The 17,084-nt window shown below is 39.5% G+C and overlaps 1 protein-coding gene across 1 annotated transcript; it reads left to right on the top strand.

Annotated features, from left to right (window-relative positions):
• The first annotated feature begins 9,726 nt into the window (after window positions 1-9,726).
• On the top strand, window positions 9,727-11,268 carry nkx3-2 (NK3 homeobox 2). The gene is made up of 2 exons (XM_070913653.1): window positions 9,727-10,084; window positions 10,844-11,268. Exons 1-2 carry the CDS (start codon window positions 9,727-9,729, stop codon window positions 11,266-11,268), a joined length of 783 nt encoding a protein of 260 aa, XP_070769754.1.
• The last annotated feature ends 5,816 nt before the right edge of the window (window positions 11,269-17,084 follow it).

The raw sequence follows: 17,084 nt of genomic DNA, 5'->3' as shown, positions 1-17,084 counted from the left end.
TCCAAAAAGCGTGGAGGCAGGTTACGGAAAGCCTGAGTCCTCTGGTTAAAGTTTTCCAACCATTCCTGTGGATTGCTAAATTTGATTCCTTAAAGGTGCACCTCTCCCAGGTATTTCCTGGTGCTGCTATCCAAGCCTTAAAATATTAGCCCAGCAGCTCTCATTTAAAGGTTTGGATCAGTTTTCATTTAGCCACCAGGTCTGGCAGACAAACAGCGCTCCTTTCACTCACTGATGCCATTGGAGCGACTTGAGACGTCATTTTATTATAGTCGTTTGCATTGTAGTGCAAAATGATTTTTGAATTTGCCAAGCAGGTTTCTACTGCCGAGTATCAGCAGTTTGAGGCACAATAGGCTGATTTATTGCCTAACCCTATGTATGAGATGGAGGACTGCTTAGCTGCTGAACTGGTTTCAGCTCAGCAGGGACCTCACAGAGATGATAATCTAAATCTATTGGGTTAACTGCTGCTGCACTAATCTGGGCAGATGCTGACCTGCTTTTAGGTGCTTTGAATCTTCTGTTCCTGGAAGTATTTTTCCACATACAGTACGATATAATCACAAACAAGTCACAATTTTCCTCCGACGGATTCTATAATGTAACAGATGCTCAGTTTCTGACTTTGAGATTGCACGTGCAGCGAGGTGAAGGCCAGCGTGAGTTTAAATGCAAGTCCAAACACATCGTACAACTCCGGCACACCAAGCTTTAGTCACCAAACGTTTCAGGGTGGTGTCAGAGGTTGTTTCTAGTTTACTTATATACAGTCCAGTCATCAGTCATGTTACTTATAGATCCATAAACCATCATGTTTTTATAATAGTGTTTACAAAATACGATATTTACTCAGAGTGGATATAAAAATCTGCAAGAGAGAAATATAAATGACCATAAATACAAAACATACCAATACTACTAGAGCTGAAGCGATTAGTCATTAGTGGATATACAGAAAATGAATCGGAAACTATTTTGAGAATCGATTATTCGTTTCAGTACATTTTTAAGCAAAAATACCAAAAAAAAAGTTTTTTCACTGTATCCAAAAGCTATTTTGAAAAGAAGATAGTTTTTATTATTAGCATCAAAATATACTCAAAGTACCAAAAGTACAAGTGCAGAAGGAATCATATATTTTATATTATTGGATTATAACTATGGATGTGTTTATGTGTACATCAGTTTCATAACTAACTACTTTACATACTGCTGGGTAACTTCATAATTTATGAGTAGATTATATTTTGTATTAATAATAATAGTAATAATAAATCTGCAAAGTAACTAAAGCTGTAAAATATATGTCAGATAAACTACATTTGTATCTATGTAGATAAATATTTGATGCAAAATGTAGAAGAGTGGAAGCAGAAAGTAGCATAAAATGGAATTACCTCAAAACGTACAGTACTTAATAAGTAAGTTAAGTAATTAAGTAAATATACTTTCCACCACTGATGGACTGTACATAAAGAAACTGGAAACATGTACTGGAGAAGAGTCGTTACAACAAATAAACTACACTGAACACTTATTAGGTAATCTTGCATTTACAGCCTTAAAGTCCACTTTGGGTGTTGCAGGTTATTTGGACACCGGCCTCACTTCAGCACTGGCATGTAAATGTGCAAAAAAGGATATAAGACACCAACAGCATAAGCTGCCTGAAACCTCCTCACATCTCTTTACTCTGCCTCTTAAGGCGGTCTGCTGGTGGGTATCAGTGCAGTTTATCCAGAAGAGAGCTTGTGGAAAGATGGTGGTTTCGCACAGCTGTCAATTGGAATAGAGGTAACTGTTGGTTTTGAGCGGAGGGGATCCTCGCAGGCTGCGGGGATAAGGGGGCTCACTCACTGCTGCTGCCTCTTTGCACTGGGAGTGGTCTTTCCTCTACTGGGGATTTGGCCAGGCCGACTAGCACTGAACATAATGCTCCCTCATTCAGCCACTCCTCTCACAAGACATAAAAGTTAACAGGTGTTTAACGTCAGAAGTATTTCATACGAGAGTCGTAGAAATAGCCAGCGACAGGCAGCAGGGAGGGGTGGTGGCTTACAGTCTTAAAGGTTTGGGTTTTTTTTCATTCTTTTGCGGTATTGAAATAGTTCTGCAGTTGAGTTGAGATTTGGATCGACTTCTGGCATCTGAGGCTGCAACAAATACACACCAGAGTGCTGGAACATTTCTAATATGTGTTTATTCAATGACATTTTGCCGTCAAATTGAGCGGTTGCAGTATGTCAGCATTGTGTGAAGTTAAAAAGGCATCATATGTTTGCTCTCTTGTAATACAGAATCTTTTAACGTTGATTCTTATCTTAATGCAAAGCTCATAATTTGTAGGCTGTTGCAATGTTTGAGATGTGAACCTCAATTTACTTTTTTAAATTACAATAATCTATTGCTGGTAGCGGTTTACTTCCAAAATGCAACTCTTAAAAAGAAATAAGAAAAAGAAAGAAGAAATGGGTTATAACAATTACAAAGTTGTGGTTATTCTTCTGCTCTATTTTCAAACTGAGTAATCTAAAACCCTGAAAGTCTCAAGTATTCCTCTACAACATTCAATACTTATCAATACTCATTTAAAGCAATAAAAAATACCAAATATTCACTGACTCTTATTTGAGTAAGTCAAGCAATATGAAGACGTCACCTTGGGTTGTCGAAAATTATAATCTGCTTTTTTCACTATTTTCTGACATTAAACGAAAAAAGAAGCGATTACAAGAAAATAATGGGCAGATGAATTGACAGTAGTTGGTGTGGTTTGACAGATTTGACAAACAACATAACCATTGTCACCACTTTGATTCAAATGTTGCTAAAAACCCAAAACCACAAAGAACCAAAACTGTGGAACTTTGGAAGAAAATTGTGTGTTTATGTACCCCAGGACCCAATTAGGTTTTTTTTAAAGAATAAGTCTGGGGATATTCTATATTCGTCTTATTATCAATGAATACCATGAAAAGACCAAAACCAACAACTAACTGTCAAGTATTGTCTGTGTAGTCAAAGCCTGACACATCTTAGTCCTGCGTGTCGTCGACCTCCATTGTTGTCAAACACTGTTTAAAACACATCAATGAGCCAAACTGTTGCACCAACATGTTGCTTCATTACCACCAACACACACACACACACACACTGTAGAGTGTTTAGAGTCGACTGTCCCGCTGCCGTGAATGTTCATGATGCACAAAATGTGTATTAATCCACTTCTGAAATTAGTCCCTTAACAAATGCGCTATTTTGATAAAAACTACAGTGTTTTTAAAGTTTTATGTTTTCAGCGAATGGGCTAAATGATTAGTCGATTTAATTGATTAGTTAGTGGACACCAACAATGTTGATAATGGCCAAACAATTTGCTGGTTCCGGCTTCTCACATGTGAGGACTTTCTGCTTTTTCTCTGTTTTATATCATCAAAACTGAACTGTCTTTGTGTTTTGGACTGTTAAATGATTCGTCAATTCATCCAAAACATAATCCATAGATTAACAGAACTTCCGCACTCTGAACTGTAAACACCTGAGAGGTAAATCTGTCATCTGCAAACATTGAAAAAGCAGCGTTTGTCTTCGTGAAGCTGCAGCTGCAGCCTGACGCCCACTTCAACCGTCTGAAAAGAAAAGGGCCCAGAATATCTCAAGAATTTCTAAATGGTCCTTGAAGTTTTCATAACTACATCAACTCGGTACGGTCAAAAGTGGTGTTTTACATGTGACATGAAACCAGTGAAAGGGGTCCGCTGCTTTGAAGGACGTCTTTATTTAGGCGTGAGCGGAGGAGAAAAGAGGCGGCCACAGAGCCCTGAGCAGGCAGCGAAAGGCCCTTCAGACCTGAGAAGCCTTTCATGATGTGCTTGAGCTGCATGCATTATCTGTTGCGTGCCAGAGGCGGATGGGAGCTCGTTTGTCAGCACAGCAGAGCCGAAAATAAACTATAAATCACGTCTGCACTATCTACACACATTAATTGGAGTGTAACAGTGGGTTACCCCCCCACCCCCACACCACCCCACTTCTGCTCCTGTGTCTGCAGTAATGCAGCCATTGCTGAGATGTTTTGAATAGCTTCCAGGAGACGGAGGAACTTCTCTCTGCTCGTCTCTTGGTTCCATTTACTGTATTAAGTGTTCTGTCCCAAGGGCTCCTCCATTTAGTGCTCCATTGCATGCAAGGATAATTTTTCTTTGGGAAAGAGGGTTCGATCGTAACTTAGGCGACTAAAAGCATACTTAAAGATGGCAGTAACCCCCCCTTCCCTTCCCTCTCCTTCCACTTTCCAATGTTGAGGTTGATTAAGGGTGCTATCATGGTGGATCTGATATTTGGTGAGAAATCTAGAGGGCATTTGGGGAGCGTTTACTGCAAATGACTCTTGGCAGTGCCCTCTCATGTATTACTCCATCTGAATACAATTTGGCTATTCGCACATAAGACGGGGAGGGGGATTGTGTGTGTGTGTGGGGGGGGGGGTATGGCGTGCTGTGAGCCTCCTTCTTCATACCAGCACGGAAGAAAAAAAATTCATGACCTGTCATAAACACCCTGGAGAGGAGGGGAAACAGAGACGTTGCCACGGCGACTGGCATGTTGCTGCATCAAGCGAGATTTCTGTTTAAAACACGAGATTAAAGTAACAAGAAGAGACAGGCAGAAAAAAGAGTTGGGGGGCTGGTGCGTGGAAAGCAAATGTAATGGTCTAATATGCCATTAAAGTTCATTTCTTTACTGGAAAGGTGGTGGGAGTTTCACCCCGGTGTTAAATTGGAGGAGAGCAGACAAAGAGTCTGGAGGTATTAAGGAATCGTGTCATTGAAGATAGAAAAAGACGACAAAATATAGCCTACCTTTTCCCGGCATGGCTATTATGTAGTGATCATCTCATCTTTCCATATCAGCTTTTAACATGAGGGCAGGTTCTCGCCCTCACCAGCAGAGGGAGCCATACCGTCCAGAAACAGCACACCCGCTTTATGTCGACTATAAACAGACAAAAAGGGTTTATATAAACAGCAAAGTGACCTCATGTTGATTTTTCATTTTTATCATCAGTGCCGAAACAAGTCATAGATTAGTCCTCAACAATTTCCATAAATATTTGATAATTTATGTCATTTATCGAGCAAAGATACCACAAAATTCAGTGATTCCATGATTACATTTGCTGCTTTTCTCTGTTTGTATCTTTGTATTGTAAATCGTAAAAAATATTTGCTGGTCAGACAAAGACATCTGAAGGCACCACCGAAGGCTTTAAGGTCATGTAATGCGAATTCTATTTTGTGACATTTTTATCGACTAAATGACAATAACAAAAATAATCGAAAGATTAATCAATAGTGAAAATAATCATTAGTTGCAGCCCTATACCTTATGACTCTTTCCAATAATATATATGCTGTATATTATTTAACATTTTGCCAAAAGTTATTTGACATTAACAAACATCACAAGAGTAGAAATATGGGTTTTGCTGCAATAAAACAACAATTTTCTACCTTTAAAAGTACCATTATTAAGTCTCCTCCTCCTATATATAATGACATCATTTATAATAATAGAAATGCACTATATCCAGAATGATACAGCTCATGTTATATTACTCCAGCTCGAAATCTCCTACAGTGATGGAATGTAACTAAATCAAGTTCTGTATTTAAGTACAGTTTTGAGATATTTGCTCTTGACTTGAGTATTTCTATTTTATGCTACAAAAAAACGAGACAAAATTATAGATTAAACTACTAACAGTATATTATGAAGTAGTTCAAATGAAAGTACCTTTGACATGTTAATAGCTCTGCAACAATGACCCAGTAATATAATAATACACTGACGGGGGCCATTCGGCATAATAAGTATGATTTAAGTATATTTTGTTGCTAATACTTCTGTACTTTCACTTGTAATAGAGTATTTTTATTGGTCTCTGGTCCTCTCTCCCTTCAATGTACCTTCCATTCATTGATGCTCGTCTCTTGCAGAATTAAATGAGAAATATTGGGTGCAGGCGATTCTTAATTTACTTTATTTAGAGTTGTTACATATCAGTTGTTATATAGCAACGATATTTATTTGTTGTTTCCTCATAAACTTTGGAGTTTTTTCAGATACATGCAATTAGATTCAGTTTCACAACAATATTTAAATAAAGCATATGAATAAATAAATGTTCAGTCGTCTAGATGATAAATTGAACTGTACTCTAAGCGTGAGGCGGTGTATCTATTTTAAATGCCCCTGCAGTTGTCTGAATGAAAACCAAGCGGCCGTCGGTGCTGCTGTTTACATTTCCTGCCACTTACAGCTACTTACTGCTTATTACTCTTCCTCGCAGTGTGGTTACCAAAACACAGAGTAACCCGTGGAGCTCTGCTTGACATCACATTGATAGGCACACACTGACTCACTTTGTTGGAGAACTGGCAGACAGTTTTATTTATTTTCCATTTTTCCCAGGCTAAAGCCCTGTGTGCGGGTCAGTTAGGCTGCTTTTAGGACAAAAGACAACAGTATGCATGAAGGACACAGAGAAAAAACTTGTAGTTCTACAATACCAGGGAAAAAAACAACAATGTGATGTACCACTTGTGTATTGGCCTTGGGTGGAATGAGCAGTTTCTAAAAGAACAAGGGCAGGGTGTGTGAAAATATCCAGACGTGTCAGTGGTTTGTGCTTTTCCCTTTTCCAGTTGTGTTTTCATTGCTTGTGGTGATACAGACTTTCATCCCCAAGGTCACATCCAGCACCGAGACAATGCCGCATAATTACATTTTCACAGAGCAGGAGGATGCAGTTAAACCAAGTCAGAGCGTTAAAGTCATTTACAGAAGCGATTTTAAAAGAAGCATCTGTCTCTGCAGCAGTAAATCATTCAAATAATGTCCTAATATCTAACAGTGCCGTTATTAATGGTGCTGTAGCTTATAGTGTATTACACAGAGTGAAGCTGAGAGTGTTTTCTGAGCTGACCCCAAGATGTCAAAGAGTCAAGATGGAGAGGTATTTTCAGTGGCCACTAGATGGTATAATGTATGCACGCAACGGGTTTGCACAAGGTGACACTGAACTTAGATGAATGTTAAGACTTTAGATTTTATTTTCTTTATTTTATTCTCATGATGTTCATGGTATCTAACAAAGATCTCTAATGATTTATAGACCACGTGTTTTTTTAAGCCTAAAATATTACAAATTAAGTGACATGAGAGAAATTATTTATCATTTGTTTTTTTTTGTTTTTTTTTCAGTATTTCAAGCACGCAATGACTCAGTCCACGCCACATGAATTAGACCTCTGGGAGCTTTGAATGATGACGAAGCTTCAGAGATTTCAAATAAAATATTTCCAGAGTGACTGAAGCTGAAAGCCAGTGAGTGTCTTGTCTCTCAGGTGCTGCGCGCTCAGCCCGGCTGTTTACTCACAGACGGGTCACGTGCAGAAAACACGCCAAAACCCCCAAAAGACTCGTGCAAATTAAAATGAGCAAAACAGCAAAAGGAAAATCAGTTTCACTGTTTTCAGCAGCTGATCTGCGGTCAGCGTCATCATTCATCCTCTGCACTGACGGCGTTTGAGCTTTTCTTCACTTTTCGATTTTAATCATTTTTTTCTGATCATCTGTAACGTGTTTAGTTTAAAAATCAAGTAGCGAACAGTTTAACAGCAATACGATTATTATTATTATTATTATTAGGCCAATTATTATTACACTTATATGACGAGTCTAATTAATCAGGCCTACTTAATGCCTCGTTTTATTAAACAATACATTTTTCTCGATGCAGCACTGAAGTCATCAGGACACGTTGATTCATATTATTTATTATAGCCTGATCAATTTTATTTCATTCTTGTTTCATACATGAAATAATTAAGAGTCTGAAGATTTCAGGGTTATTAATTAAGGCTGCTTAAATTAATGAAGACTGATGACCCAGATGGAGCAATGCCACAGAAACACCTAATTATAAGGAATAAAAAAATAAAGCTTATTAGCCTGCAGGTTATAATATTAATATATGGATGCCTCCACACCCTTTTAAAATCTATTAAATAATAGCTGCGTTATGTCAACTTAATACAATATCCCACCTCGCGCGGTTATCTGAGAAAACTCTAATGGTTTCTGTTATTTACCAAAATATAATCTTAAGAAACATTTGAGTTTTTATTGGTTGGTAAACGCTGTGAGAGCTACGACGTGAAAACCGACAGAGGTCACGATCCGGATCTGCAGCGACAGATGTTTGTCCACTGAAGCCCTGAGACAGAGCTGCTTCACTTCATTATTAATAGACATGCTAATACTTAATAATAATGCTCATTTAGAGCTAAACGGAGGAGCGACATCAGCTTAAAGAAAACAAACATGCTTTCCTTTTACGCACTGAGAATGAAGTCTCGCATACAGATCGACTTTTGTAACGAGTCAAATATTCTGCTCATAAAACGAGATTGGTTCAGTTGTTGTTTCCTGTGTTACTTATTTTATTTCTTCCAGAAATAGACGTCAGTGTTTATGGCACGTTGCACAAGCTGACTGGTACTGAAACGGATATAAAAGTATCCTGTAACCTATTATCACATATTTAGTTTAATGAAACACTGTTTACAGTGATGTGTGTATATATAAAGACTCTACAGAGTCAACAGTACGTCAAGTTACGTGTTTTTAACTCACATGTATGAATACAAGAATGTGGTTTGCGCACAAGCTGAGGCCTACCTGGTCATGGCGATTCATGATGCCAACAAGTGGCAGAAATGAGCACCTCGAGGACTTTAAAGGTTTAATAAAACGCAGACAGTGAATCGGTAACAACCGGACACAAGTTGGTCGGTGCCCGAAATGTTTTAAAGATAAAACCCGTCACATTACGCGTTACGCACCGGACTCCAAACAGACCTGTTTCGGAGGATGAAGGGTTAAATTAAAAAAAAGATGACAAATCCTACGAATTTATTGTCCAGATGCTGCATTCAGGTGATGCAGGGAAAGTGGGAGACAAACCTTTCCCGTTTATTTTCATCTGGTGTTGCTGCTAAACTCTGCTTTCTCGTGATCTCAGACTTTTACGCACCGGACTTCGCTTTTTCTGGCTGCATGATCAGCACAGAAACTTCTGACTTTAGCTAAATGAATCCTAAACCATTCATCAAATGAGAAATGTTGTTATCAGAAGCCATACAGAAAAACAGCTTGCTCTCCTGTTTTGGAGGAAGTTTCAGTTGAACCAAATGTGTGTGGTTGTAACCTGCATGTCAGTTTAGCCTCTTGTGAAAAGCGGCGACCAAACTTGTCTTGAACTTTTTTCCCACCCGGTTGAAAGCAGCATGACGTCGTTTACAGTGGCCAATCGTGAAACGGCTTTCCTCCTCTTCGGGCCAATAGGAGGCGACGAGGAGTGCCTGTCAGTCACAGGTGAGGGTGGATGGTAAAAAAATTGGGTGAAAAGGGCCGGAGTCTGGAGTGAGCCCGGGCTGATGGCAGAGCTATGCGGAGGAGAAGCATCGTGCCTGCGGATGTAGCAGAAACTTTCCACGGCTTCTCCCGCGGGGATGCGACCAGGAACCAACACGGGAGGGAAGAAAGTTAAGCGACAGCAGTGCTCCACGGAGGGAGTAGCCTAAAATGTGGATGAACTGACATTTGCTGCACTAATTACCCAACTTGAAGAAGCAAACTTCGCTTTCTTTTAAAAAAATGGCCGTTCGTGGCAACTCGCTGATGCCTTTCTCAATCCAAGCCATACTGAACAAAAAGGACGACAGCCGACACTTGCCAGATTTGGACATGTGCTTCTCCAAGACGGCGTGCTGGAAAATATTTGGAGAGATGAACGGCGGGTCTCGGGGAGACGGCGGGGAGGCTTGTGAGCCGACGGACCAGAAAAGCTACGACTCGGACTCGGGACTCAGCGATGACAACGACAGCAAGACTCCGGCCGTGTGCAAGTCGGAGAAGGACGGAGACCCTGCGTCTGATGTGCAGGAGGAGACGGACCACGAGTCTGCGGCTGCGGAAAACACAAAGAGTGACAGTGAGCCCAACAATGCTACGGGTGAGTAGGACAGAAAGACTGAAATGTACACAAATCAAATTAACGTGTGGCTCTTTGATTTTAATAAAACCACGACGACTCAGTGACACTTCAGGCTTTAAAACAGACGAGTCTTACTTAAAGAGCCTCGAACCCTTTTAATACTGCACTTTAATAGTGCTGGTACAGTTTTACAGAATTAAAACCAGCGCTCTGGTTGTGTTATTGTAGGATATCAGGCCTATCTCTCCGCATCCTGCTAACTTTTACGCACGAATTGTCCTAGTTTTACGCACGATTATTAGTGGATACTCTGACTCATAGTCACACTTTGTCACTATAGCACTAATTATTATGGATTTATTGGAGCCCTCGGGGCTTTGAGTTAAGTTATTCAACTTTGGACAAACTTTATAAACTACCAGAAACAGGCGGTTAATTGAAGTCTATTTTAAGGAGATAAACTCCATCTGGTACTAAATAAACATTCGCACACAAGCTGCGATGTTAAGGTCTGAATGAAAAAAGACATTTTCCACTTTAATTTGAAAACTACAGCATCCGGCGACCTTAGATAAATTCATGGCAGTTCATTTCTAACAACTTGCTGAAGCAGAAACAGAAACACTTTCTGTATATAAGTGTGCACACTTGTTTTAATCTGTCACGTCCAAATGCAGTCTCACCTGTAATCAGCATACGTGATTCCGGCTGTGTTAACATAACAAACTAATACAGGAATTCACTTGCATGTTGCATCTGCGTGTCTCCCTCTCCCAGACTCCAGCACCCTGGACGAGAAGAGTCCGGACCAGCCCAAACAGCGGAAAAAGCGCTCCAGGGCCGCCTTCTCTCATGCGCAGGTCTTCGAGCTGGAGCGCCGCTTCAACCACCAGCGGTACCTGTCCGGGCCGGAGCGGGCGGACCTGGCGGCCTCCTTGAAGCTCACAGAGACTCAGGTCAAGATCTGGTTCCAGAACCGCCGGTACAAGACGAAACGCCGCCAGATGGCCGCCGACCTGATGGCGTCGACCCCGGCTGCCAAGAAGGTGGCGGTGAAAGTTTTAGTGCGGGACGACCAGAGACAGTACAGCCCGGGAGAGATCCTGCGGCCCCCGCTGCTCTCCCTGCAGCCGTCCTACTATTACCCCTACGCCTACTGCCTCCCTGCATGGACACTCTCTGCATGTGCGGGGAATCAGTGAGAACTCGGTGACTGTATTTATTCATTTTTGTTTTATTATTTTGCTCCCAGGAAATCAAACTAACTAGGCCTGTATATATCCTCTGACAAGAGGAGAGGAGGAGAGACCTGAGGGGACTGTTCATCTGCTCAGCGTCTCTGATTGAGCTGCCTCATCGTGTTGTGCAGGCCAGACCAGGGCTTCCCACACCTTTTCATGTTTTTTTTCACGTCCTCAAACACTTAAAAACGACTCCATCTTTCATTCAGTGAGAGTGTGTCCTGAGGAACCCCGTTAAAGAAGACATTTCTCCTGATTTAGGCTGTGCAGTCATAACTGTCTGAACTGTAGGTGAGCGGGGAGACTGGACCTCATATACAATGTCAGTATGTTAACTTCTGAGGAGTGACACAATAATAACATTAAAGTATTCCTCTCTTTGCTCGGGAGCCCCTCAAGGACCTCTGAAGCCCCCTGGACCCCACTTTGGGAACTGGAGGCTTGAATAGACTGAAAATGTCACCTTATGTTGGTTTATATTTTACATGCGCCTTCCTACCTCTGCAGTGATTGGAAATAGGCATATTCCATTGACTTTTCACTTTTCAACTGTCTCTGTTACAGGTGTGTTTTTTTTTTTTTGCTGTGTTTGTAAAGGTAAGATATTTCAGCACTTTTGAGCATATACGTTACATTATTTCAATGTAAAGATGCATTATAGTGAGTGTCAGACTTGTGTCATTGGCCTGAAAGTGATCGTGTGGCAGGAAGCAGGCTAAAACACACCAACTTCTAATTGAAATGTACATGTGTTATGTGTGTTAAATGACTGTTTAGACCGAAAAACATTAAAACATATCAGGCATTATGATCATTTGGATGCAAACTTATTTAAAGGTTTTTATATTAAGTATAATTTTGGGACAGAGACATTTTTATATTAGAGTGACAATAACAGAGCAGATTGTTACTAATAATTATAAGAATTAACAACAACTTTACCATTTATGGACGCACAGGTTTACAAATTAACTTTAATTTCATAGTCAGTCACTGACTGGCTTGGAAAAAACATGAAAATACACATTCACTATTACTTACTTACTTACAATTATAACACTGCTACAACCTGGATTTCTACAAGCCTTGCTTTCTACATAATACAAACATGATGTTTTGCGCTCTTCTTTTCTGACCAAAAGGCTTCTCAAACTTTAAATAAATTCAAAGACTGTAATGGCTTATAAATACATTAATTGTCATTATTCCATTAGCAGAGTGGTTTAGGACAGCTTTTTGTCTTTTGCAAACCCAAGCAAATATGCAATAAATAGAAACGTGTTTATCCATCCATTAGTTTTCTATACCAACTTCTTCCTGCATATTATTTTTTTTAATCAAAACTGCCTTCATCTTTTTCTTCATAAAGACCCAAACTTCCTCATGATGTTCCTGCTGCACACTCAGACCTATAGATGTCATCTGGGCCCACTATGACTTTCTTCCCAAACCCACCTGTCAAACAATGATGAATAGCTCTGTGATTCCCGGACAGGGCAAACTGACAGCTACCTTTAGGGCTGCATGTCAACACAAGGAGAGGAGTATTCCGGGGTTAAGGAGGCCCATGTCACTGCGCCTAAATTTAAGTCAAAGAAGGAAAAAAGTGTTCTCATTTGGGTTGTTGGAAGATAGCAAACAGTATTTTTTCCAAACGGGAACACTTTAGGTCTGATACTGGAATTGAAATATTACAGGAGTAGTATTAGCAGTTATTCTGTCTCCAGTAAGAGCCTGGATGTTAAGTCGGGGTCAGTAGGGAGCTGCCGAACTTCAGCCATCCATCTCTGGTCTTATAAAATACCTACATCCCTTGCAGACACTTGCACAGTCTGTGGGATGCTGTATATCAGGAATAAAAAAAAAGGCATTATGTGTAGTTGAGACTGACAACTGAGACTCACAGATGAAAAAAAAGAGGACACGATTGTTACAGCACAGGTGTCGCTTCTACAAGCTGGACAATGATCCAAAGTAACAGAAATGGACACATGAGGGAATATCTGTATTTTAGCACTGTGAAGTGACTCTGCGCTTTTACGCGCCTGTACGCACCAACAGCCGGGTATATGTAGGGTTTTGGTTGAGCAGTGCACCATCTTCTTTAACCCTATAAGGTAAAAACAAAACGGCGCCTACATGTCCTAAAATCTGATCTCCTTGATGCAGGTATACACGCCACCCGAGGCCACCTCCAGCGGCAATGATGCTCCTCATTGGCTGCTGTGAGGCTTTAAGGACACAGAGGGATACCGAAGAGTGGACCTTCCCACATAACTCCCTTTCATACCTGCATGTGGAGATATCTGATATAGAGGGACATATTGCGGCTGTTTTTCCTTTCAACTTGCGATCGTTGAAATGCAAACACCCCCATCGGTGCACATGAACCCCATTCCAGCGTCTCCCCGTTATTTTTGTTTTTATAATTTACATTTAATGGGTTGGAAATATGCTTATTGTATTTCTTAATTAGGCTGTGACTGTAAACCACATGTTGGCTGAGTTTTTCACAGTGTAAAACCCTATTACATCTACAACTAGTTACGCACGTTAAAGAAGTTTACGCACAAGTAACCGATAGTTGTCCATATTACTGAGCAGAAAGTAACCCTTTCTAGATTATTTTTACGCAGTCTTTTCTGTACTTGGAGCAAAGCGTGGACTTTGGGAATTTTGATTTCGAAAAAAGAAACTCTGGATTTGCAGTAGCTGGAATTATAATTTTACCAACAGAAATTTCATATTCATGTGAGTTATTTGATTTCAGTCAAATTTCAGTCTGTTGAAATTACACGCCACGAGCTCTTCTTTTCTGGCCTAAACTGATCTAAACATGAACAGCCAATGCTTCCTGCCGGGGTCCTTTTAACATAACTGGTTGTATTTGCGTCGTTTTGTGGCGGAGCGACAGCAGAGAGACGAAGACCTTGAGAAAGTTGATGGAATTGAAAATGTCTCAGTAGTTAACGGTTTACCACCAAATTACACTGCAAAAAATGTCAATTTAAATCGAAATCCTACTTCCTCAAATAAGCAGAACACAGTTGGTTTCAATTGTCTAACTATTTCTGATTTAACCTTTGTTTCTATTTTTTTTTTTTTTTTAACTGAAGTGTGACTTTCAAGATTCACACTTGAGAACACACGAGGCTGGAAATTCACGAAACAAGTTCAACTGTAAACAAGTGACACGATCAGCCGCAAAGTCTTTTTATTTGTTAGTCTATAACCAATTAAATACACGTTTTTTTTTATTATTTCAGATGATATAAGATAATAAACCTTTATAATCTATACAGGCCTAAGTAGCAACGTTTCATCCACCTGCTTGTATGCAATAAAGTAACGAATCAAACAAGATTTTTACGTTAAAAATAGAAATAGACACATAAGTAAAATGTGTATAAATTCGTGCCCACAGGTCGGTTTTCATGTATTTGAACAATATTGTGAATATATATATACATTTTACATTGTCTGTTGAATAGTGCTTAACAAATAAGCTTTTATGGTATTTATTTAAGTGCTATTCATCAATATTTTAAGGACAAACGCTATGTTGACTGAAAAAAATCTGTTTCAATGGCATTGTCTCAAATATTCTAATTTACAGTGAACATGATCACAATCAACTGTAGACTTTCCATTAATCGCCCCGAATCACAAATTGATGACGAATTGAAGGATTTTTGTATTTTGTCAGTTTCGGTGCATTTTCGTGGAACAATGGATCCTGATATATAATACAGTTAATTATGAGGGTAAAAGGTGCGACACTTCCTTCCTTCCGTCCTTGTGAATTCATTAATGTGCGTTTGGTCCTATAGCTTTCAAACTCGTCGCTCCTGAAGGGATCAAATAGTAGCTACACTCTCCATTTAGGCGACAAGGTTACTCTAACAAGCAGCTGCAGAATAAACCAGCGAAATGAAAAAGAAAGTAATTGACAGACTTTTTCTTGGCCTTTATCGTTTCTGCCCTCAACCTTTTAGAAACAATTAGCCTTAATTTTCCCTCCAAAGCTTTCTGTCCGGATGGGAAGCTGTCAGTCACACACCCTCATGAGCAGTCTGCAGTATACTGACCTGACACCTGCTTCAAAGTGGCCCAGGTGCAAATTCCTCTTCGTCCCTCATGTTGCAGCGACATCCTTCCCCTGCAGAGAAAAGCAAGTGTGAAAGACGAGGACCGAGATTCAACCTTTTACCTGTAAAAGAAATTAAAAAAACATATAAGATGAACACGGAAATTAGAGACGTATTTTTAAACACTATCACCAAACACAGTCCCATGACACAGTGGACACAAGATAACGTTTTATATGTTTTGTCAGTAAATATATCTTGTTTGATATTGTGTTTATAATTTCCTCAACACACAGCAAGATATTCTTCTTGGGAATACCTTGAGTTCAGTTCCACAGGTTGTAGATAATAATTTTTAATCGTAAAATTATTGCACAAAATCCTTTTTGTGTCTTAATCCTGGTCTTTGACAGATACAAAGACTGTAAGTATAGAGTTCAAGGTCGCTGACACAGATTTATCCTTGTAATTCCTATGAATTATTATTTGTTTTGGTGTATATTTTAAATACTTTTTGTATGTTTAATCTTCTGGACTTCAAACTGAAAAATACTCAAAAACATGCACAAAGATTTAAAACATTTTGACGAAGGTTTGGCAACAGAAACAAAACTAATTCTTGAATCATGATTCTACATTTTGCCCAGTGGGACTACACTTTGTTTATGTTTATATGAAGCATTGAGTCTTGAAATCATTTACAAATACACTAGAGAGAAATGCCACACATTTTCTTAAAATGTTCTATTTTGTCACTTTATCCAAGGCTGAAGTTAAAATTGCCAATAATAGTCATACTTCATTTGGTAAATACATCAGTGTGTCATAGTCACATTACACAGCTGGTAAGATATTCCTCTAAACTGTGGCAAACTGGGAGACAGTGAATTTAGCAGTGGAAAAGTTAAATAGGTCTGTCTATCTATGAACAGGATGCCCCAAGAATAACATCAACCTTTGAAAAGTTGATTAGCACTGCAGAGCCTTTGACATTTTAAGGGCAAAAACTTAAAGCCACCTTTAAACTCTTAAAGGTGTTTGTTGGCCCTCTTTAGCCTTTTCACTGTTCAACAGATGAGATCTGTGTTTTCATTCAGGTGGACCTCTGCTAAATCATAATCAGAACAATTTTGATACAGTTTGACATGACCTATAGTGCCTGTTTGTGTGTGTGTGTGTGTGTGTGTGTGTGTGTGTGTGGGGGGGGGGGGGTTCCAGACAACAGCCATAATTGGATACACTTATATGGACAATAAGCTATTATACAGAGTAATATTGATATATTATTAATATATTTAGTAAATAGATTTATGTCTACAAGTCTACAAGAATTTTAATGTTGTGTGTGGTCGAGGTGGAGCCTTTAATTACTTGATATACTGTTTGGTAGTTTATTGTGTAGCAATGCATCATATTCAATAAGCTGATCATATGTTTTGTGTGTAAACTCTGAGTCCTGCAAAGTAACTCGTAACTACAACTGTCAAAGTGGATTGAGTCAAAAGTACAATATTTCAGGTAATCTTAAACTTATTTATTTGTGTTTTCAACATTTTTGTACTATCACTTTGACCCTTGTTACCATGGCAACGGCAACGCGTCACACACAGGACGCAACCACAACGCCGGTGATTGGGTTTCCGTTTCTGATCGTTTCCCGTGAAGGCAAAGGGCTTCATGGCGATAATG

Source organism: Enoplosus armatus, chromosome 10, assembly GCF_043641665.1.
Source record: "Enoplosus armatus isolate fEnoArm2 chromosome 10, fEnoArm2.hap1, whole genome shotgun sequence".
Classification (NCBI taxonomy): domain Eukaryota; kingdom Metazoa; phylum Chordata; class Actinopteri; order Centrarchiformes; family Enoplosidae; genus Enoplosus; species Enoplosus armatus.
This window is presented reverse-complemented; position numbering and strand designations above follow the sequence as displayed.